At 40.5% G+C, this 7500-nt stretch overlaps 1 protein-coding gene and 1 long non-coding RNA gene across 3 annotated transcripts in view; one reads left to right on the top strand and one right to left on the bottom strand.

Annotated features, from left to right (window-relative positions):
* The window catches only part of LOC138043850 (carbohydrate sulfotransferase 11-like), a 23206-nt gene that overhangs the window by 10928 nt on the left and 4778 nt on the right, over positions 1–7500 (bottom strand). The window contains exon 1 of one of the 2 annotated variants that reach the window (XM_068890333.1): positions 4950–7500. This exon is cut by the window's right edge and continues 957 nt beyond it. The exons of the other annotated variant lie outside the window; for it this stretch is intronic. Coding sequence (XP_068746434.1) covers positions 4950–5115 — 166 coding nt within the window. The 5' untranslated portion in view covers positions 5116–7500. The remainder of the gene's footprint in view (positions 1–4949) is intronic. 2 annotated transcript variants of the gene reach the window in all.
* LOC138043851 (uncharacterized) overlaps positions 5527–7500 on the top strand; it is a 17085-nt gene continuing 15111 nt past the window's right edge. The window contains exon 1 of the long non-coding RNA XR_011131348.1: positions 5527–5644. This is a non-coding gene — a long non-coding RNA (uncharacterized lncRNA). The remainder of the gene's footprint in view (positions 5645–7500) is intronic.

The following is a 7500-nucleotide window of genomic DNA, read 5'->3' on the forward strand; positions in this document are numbered from 1 at the left end:
AGGGTATTGTATGCTTTAAATATAGTGTCCACCCCCATTATTATTATTATTATTATTATTATTATTATTATTTTGTTTTCGCACATTGGATTTCCAATGGAACTTCAGTACTCCAGGAAGCTTGGTGACAACAAGTCTCCTCAAACTTCTAGGACCTTCCTAAGAATCCTTGCCGTGTTCAGAATAACACTTTTCTGAAGCTCGTCCATCTTGGTCTCTATACCAATATTCTCTAGTCAGGGGCACCCAACGACCAATTTGTTGTAAAATGTATTATTATACCCCAGTTAATGAAAATAAATGTTATTAAGGCATTTTCAGGTGTTTTTCAGCGTTGCTGGGAAAACATTATCTGTTCCTTTTTCCCAGCAAGACACACAAGAAATTTCCCAGCCAGCTAGATAAAATTGGTTGGTTTCCCAGCCAGCTGATCAAATTTATTTCCCAGCCAGGAATTCCGCGCGCTTTCAAATCGCTCGATCCAAAACGACCGAACAAAAGCAACAAAACCGGGACAAAACAGGTTTTTTTCCGCAAGCGCAATCCCTCTGACCAGCCATCGTATGTTTGTGACTATTCTCTGGGAGAGGGAAGGGGTTCTTTTTTCTTTGTTTTTTTTTTTTTTTAGTCGTCCTCAGTCTTCAGAGTTTCTACAGCCAGCTCTGGTTGAAATGCTAGAAAAAGTCAGTAATTCCCAGGCAAAACCTCTATCAATGACAAAATTTCCCAGCCAGCTCATCGAAACACCTGTATTTTTGCCAGTCAGCAAGATTCCTCTGGGGAACAGATAATGTGAGGAACAGATTCGTTGGGTGCTTTAAATCCTTTGGAACTGTTCCAAATGTTCCGATTACAATAGGAATTACCATTGTTTTCATTTTCCATAACTTCTTCAATTCTCTTGCTAGGTCCTGGTATTTCACTACCTTCTCGACTTCTTTCTCCTCAATACGGCTATCATATGGTATTGCAAAATCTATTATTTTGCAACATTTATTTCTCTTTTCAACAACAATTATGTCCGGTCTTCTTGCCTCTATTACGTGATCAGTCTGTATCGTAAAATCCCATAATATTTTACATATCTCATTCTCTAGTACTGGCTCAGGTACATGTTCATACCACTTTTCATTGACAATGAAACCTTCCTCTTTACAAACTTCCCAATGGATCTTCTTACCCACCCAGTCATGTCTCCTTTTATATTCCTTTTGTGCTAATTTAGGGCATTCCCTCACAATATGATTTATGCTTTCATCCACCTTTCTACACATTCGACATTTACTGTCCTCTTGAGTTTGATATATTCTAGCTTTCATCAGATTCGTTGCAAGCGCCTGTTCTTGTGCTGCCATAATAAGACTCTCAGTCTCCCTTTTTACACTTCCTTTCTTTAACCAAAACCAGGATTCAGACCCTAATATTTCTTCCGTCTGTCGTACAAATTGTCCGTGAATCACCTTTTCCCCCCACTGTTCCTTTCTTTCATTTTTCTTACGTATCTTATACTCGACCTCTGTTTCATTATTATGCCCACCGCTGATTTTTCTAGCGGCCTTTATCAGTCTTTCATCACTATCATTGATATATCTCTCCAACCCCAAGGTAGCAGATTCTACACAGTCTTCAACACTAATCAGACCTCATCCACCTTCTTCTCTCGGTATTATTATTATTATTATTATTATTATTATTATTATTATTATTATTATTATTATTATTATGATAAAATTTAACATCATGTTCTGGCTGTTGTCATTGCCGTCTTTTCTTCTGTTAGGCGAGTCATAACAAATGACCAAAGGCTAACAGAATTGTCTCTTCTTCACATTTAATTATTATTATTATTATTATTATTATTATTATTATTATTATTATTAACGTGAAGCGTTAACGGAACGAAAGTCTAAAAAATATAGGCCTGAACGGTATTCGAACCCATGACCTCTGCAATACCTTGCAGAGCTCTACCAGCTATTAAGACGAGTTTCCACAATTCAAGTATTTAATACTCTTCATGTCCACATTCTCTACGGGTTTATTGCCTCCTAAGAGTCGCTAATATAGTTGGTTTCCTCAGATATCGTGTTTTTCTCGAGTAATGTGCAAATTTCGACGCTTGTATAAAGACGGCCATCTTGACACTGGATCATTAACCCAAGTTTGGTTGACTCTCGAGGCTCATCGGCAATGCAATGCGTTCAATCGCTTAGAAAACACATAAAATAGTTCCACAAACTTTTCCTTTGTTGTTTGTGTGACTTTGATATCAGTCATTTCATTACTCCCTTTCGACCAACATTTTTTTTAAAATCAAGAAAGTACTCCTACCAAATCGTTTGATTATAAATTTGCTAAACTTTTGAATGGCTTGAAACTCCGTTCATTAAATGGCGAATGAAAGTCTCTCTCAAATGACCGAAGCTTATCTCTGGGCAAATGTTTGTGTGTAATGCTGCGCTACTTCTAAGTTGATGGATATCGAAGGTCATCAAGTAAGCTATTAGTAACCTCCGTACTATGGCCATGAGGATGAAACGATGGCGTAGAAAGACAATTGATACTGTGACAAATCCGGAGGACGTCGAAGTTGACCCTATACTATGTCGATCTGGAATATTTATAAATTCGGCCATAACCTTGACGGTCATGACCACTTGACCCCTACACCGTGCCAAGCTCGCCTAGTGGTCTAGGCTCATCCTGGACAAGTACAAGATAAAGAATTCCGCCTTCACCCCGGCTTTAGCATTGGGAAGAAGCTAAGACGGATCGGATAATATGAATCAGAAATGCTGTGATGTAATACAGGTGTTCGATCAGTTGACGTATTTAGTAGAACACTGAGAATCATAAAACAATCACGGGAAACGATATAAATGTTAAATTGACAGAAATTGCTCAGCTCTTGTAGTTTTCTCGCTTGAGTTAATTGTTTGTGTTATGAGCATTTTATAAGCATATCAAAGTGCAGACATGCAAGTCGTCGACGCCAGACTAAAGAACAAAAAAAGTACTCGACTTACTTGTTCCTCACCTGGGACTTTTAAGACCTACGACGCGGTCGTCAACTAGAACGCCACAAAACAACAATATCATTGTTTAAAGAGGAAAGATAATGGTACTGCACGTGCGGAAGAAGAAGCGAGAAGCGCGAAGCGAGAAGCGCGAAGCGAGAAGCGCGAAGCGCGAAGCGTGGAAGCAAGGTACATTGAGGTCCTCACTTTTACATGGTGGTGAAGAGGAACGTACGAAGACCTCATGAAATATTTGAAATCTGGAATTTTGAGAAGAAATAACATGTTCCGTAAATTCAAAAGTGTGGTTGTATTTTTTAAAATATAAGTAACACTTGTGCTATCCAGACCATTTGAAATAATTAACAATTATACCATGAGCCCGCGTTGGATGCGAGATGATAAATACCAGTTAAATAGCCAACTTGGCGCTACTCTCTTATCCAACAAGGGCGAATGAAATAATTGTTTTATTAAATTCTCAACCTTCGGTTTTGCTAAATTTTATTTAAGTTTAAGAAACGACCGGAAAGTGATTTTATGCTGAGCGACATTTGCCGCATTCATTTCCATATAAGGTCAAATGCAGGTATAATAGCTGGTAACCGAGATGCAATGAACCCGATGAGAAAGCTAGAATTGCATTATCCGAGGTTGACAATTTAATAATACCTGATAATGTTAATCCCATCCCCACCAAGGACTTCTTTTCTGCATTCCCAATGGCAAAATTTTTCCAGGTGATCACACCCCATTTCCCCAGCCAAAAATAATGTAAAGTTAACCCCAGTAACCCCTCTTCAAGGATTTGCATAGAGCTTCTTCCCTGCGGGGAGAAGGGTAAGGTTGACCATGAGTAGAGAACAGTTTGTTCGATTTAATTGTAACACTGTGCCCTGTGATTTAACTTAATACGTGCCCTTAGATTCTCTCAAGAAAATGGAATAATAATGCAAGGCTAGTTATATGGCTGTGAGGATATATATATTTTTTATTTTACCATTACTTCGTTAGGAGCGGCCTGACTTCCTCGTGGAGTTAAATTACAGGCCGTGCCTGTTCTCATCCACTTCCGGCGTCTCCTCACGAAACTGCCATATCATCATTTACTTATAACTCTTCAGAATATCCAAATTACGTAATTTTATTTATTTACTGGTTTATGATTATTTTAATTGTTTGCCTGTGTGACATGCAAGTCAAGGATTCTTTGTTTATTTGAGTTTTCACAACCTACAATTGTAGGTTTTGAGCGTCACACAACAGAACAAAGCTCATTACAATTGTTGGATTAGCGTTAAGACTAAGGTGATTCAGAAAGTCGAGCGGAAAAAGGAGTTGATTATAAATGTGCCACGCAAAACACGCTAGATTTTCCACAGCAGAGGTAAGAATTGTCTCTTAATGCCATCGTGTAAAGTTTCGTCCTTTTAGGCGTTCTAAAGTGTAGTACGGAGGCTTTTTTTAAAGCTGATGACGTAAAAAGCGAATTTTGTATCTCAACGAGGACAACAAACCGGAAAAGGTTACTTGAACAATTTCATGTGTTTTCAGAGAGACTCAAATGAGAGACTTCAAGGAGACTCCACAAAAGGTGGGTTATAATTTGGTGTCAAGACGGCCGTTTCTGTTGGGTCGAGAATAATAAAATATCTGAGGAAACCAACCACATGGCGCCTCTAAGGAATGACCATCCTACGAAACTTCTAAGTTTGAGCGAAATCGATTTTTAAGGTTTGCGGCGAAGTTTCGAATTCAGGTTTGATCAACGCTAACATTCACTTTTGAAAGTTTACTTGATCACATCCTTAAACCTCCTTCCTTAGACCCTCCCGACGAAAAAGATCGCTATTTGTTGTCCCCAAAGCGAAGAACACGCAATTTGACTTCAACTAAAATGACCCTGCGTCCAGAGCAATACAATCAACTCACCTTGTAGGAACATGTGCCTCATCACGAAACTTGCGCTCACTATCAGAAGTAAAAGACCTACGGTACGGTGGGTTGAACAGCGAAACATGCGCAACCCAAACGATGTCATCCTTTCAAGAAGGGACCGGGTTTTGAGGACAATGTGGTCAAGAAAAAGAGCGGGCATGCGAAGTTCAACACCTTCGTTCACTTTCTCGTCCCAGTGGGATTACCATGGTAGTAATTTAATAGCAGTAACGTGTAGCACTTGAGCTTTGGTGAAACAAGACTCTCGAAGTTGTGACATGACGCTGGCCAGTCATTTCTGCGTATCCATGCGGATGAGTAATTGCTCCGAGCGTGGAAGCCACAAGGATCGATTTTGGTTCCAAAATCATTGAAAATTTAACCATAAATCTTATTAATGACTTATTCATATTCATATATGTTTTTTTAAAAGCCTCCGTACTACTGATGACGTAAAAAGCGAATTTTAAGAAAGGAATTTCGAGTATCTCAAAGAGGACAACAGAGAAAAGGTTACTCGAACCGTGACAATTTCATGTGTTTTCAGAGAGATTCAAATGAGAGACTTCAAGGAGACTCCACAAAAGTTGGGTTATAATTTGGTGTCAAGACGGCCGTTTCTGTTGGGTCGAGAATAATAAAATATCTGAGGAAACCAACCACATGGCGACTCTAAGGAATGGAGAAAGGTGCAGATATTGTCATTAGAAGATAGAACTCATCTATAGCTATCTTCTATTTTAGAGTTATTTTAAAAAGACTAAGGGCATGTCTCTATAGTCTAGAAATCTATAGCTAAATGTAAAATTGACTCGAAGTATAACTCCAAAAGGCCGTTACCAAAAAATATCAACACAAAATTCCGAGCAAAATTACACGTTACGTAATCAAAGTGCGTGACATGAGAAATCGTTGAGTTACATAACAACATACGACGTCAGATACTGTTACATACCCCTTCTTTTAAACAAACGAATTGAAACGATTGTATGAAAAATGATATGCATAACAAATGTTACTGTATCGCTGTTCGGTCTCGGTGAGGGCTTTAGAGGCATAACATACAGGCTTTCCGTCTTGCAGTAGTACAGCGCCTAATCCTTTCAGCGAGGCGTCAGTTTGAATGACAGTTTCTGCATGCGGGTCGAAGTACTTAAGTACGCCGAGTGATGAGACTTCCTTCTTGACCTCGGTGAAGGCTCGGTCGTGCTCAGGTCCCCAGGAGTGCACTGTGTCTTTCTTGGTCAGGTCCCTCAGTGGTGCTGATAGCGTAGCCAGGCGTCCGGAATATCTCGTCAGATAGTTGACTAAGCCAAGAAAACTCTGTAGGCTCTTGACATCCTCAGGCAGTTTCATGTCTATGATTGGTGATACTTTCTTGTTGTCAGGTTTTACTCCCTGTGGCGTCAAGGTGTGTCCAAAGAAGCTGACTTTATTACACTTGAACTGCACTTTGTCTTTGTTGAATACCTCGCCCTTCTGCTTTGCTCTTTCCATGAGTTTGGACAGGTTTCTGTCGTGCTCAACTTCAGATGATCCATATACAAATAGGTCGTCAGCGATACCGGTGACGCCATCGAGACCTTTGAATGCTGTGTCGAGCTGTTTTTGAAACACGTCTTGTGAAACAACAAGGCCAAATGGGAGACGTTTTTGAAGCGATATCGGCCGAATGGCGTGCTGAAGGTAGTGAGGTAGGAGCTCTCTTCATCGAGTGGTACGTGCCAGTACCCCTTCTTTACGTCGACAATGGTGAAAAACTTAGCGCCATTGAGCTCGGTCACCACCGCATCAACTGTCTTTTGACGGTAATGTTCCCTTTTGACCCATTTGTTCAAGTCTCGGGGGTCTAAGCAGACTCTGATCTTGCTGGCTTCTCTTTTGTCGGTTTTCTTCTCACTCAACACGATACTGTTGACCCAGTCGGTGGGCCTGTCAACAGGTGTGATGACACCGAGATTCAGCATGTCGTCTGGCTCCTTTCGCTAAAGGTCCTTAAGGTGCACTGGAACTGACCGCGGTGGGTTTATAACCGGTTCTGCTGCCGGGTCAAGCGTAATATGGTAAGGTTTTATGTCCTTAAATGTTCCTAGTCCTTCGAAGCGGTCCGGGTAGCTGCTAAGAAGGGTTTCCTTGGTTAGCGGTGGGGTGCTCTCTAAGCTGCAGTTGATGGTGACAAACCCGAGTTCCTCACATGTTTTACATTCTAGCATGGCGGTTCCTTGTACATTGGTTACTGTGAAGGTTGCTTCCTTTATCCCACCTTTGTGGTGGATAAATAGCTGGCAGGTACCCATCTGGATCTGTGGTGGTCCAAGTGCTTTGTCGCTATGAAAGGCAATGATCTTGTCAAACTGTCTTGGGTATTACATTAGTCTCTGCACCTGTGTCTAATTTGCATACTATCGGGGTAGTTCTTTTGTGGTAGGGATTAACAGTGACCTCAACTGTTGTGAAGACTTTGTTGCGGTTGCTGTTGTTTATACTGTCCACCTCAAGTGATCCCAGGGACATATCATCATCGCTCAAGTCGGAGTTATTTTCT

This window comes from Montipora capricornis, chromosome 3 (genome assembly GCF_036669925.1).
Source record: "Montipora capricornis isolate CH-2021 chromosome 3, ASM3666992v2, whole genome shotgun sequence".
Taxonomy (NCBI): domain Eukaryota; kingdom Metazoa; phylum Cnidaria; class Anthozoa; order Scleractinia; family Acroporidae; genus Montipora; species Montipora capricornis.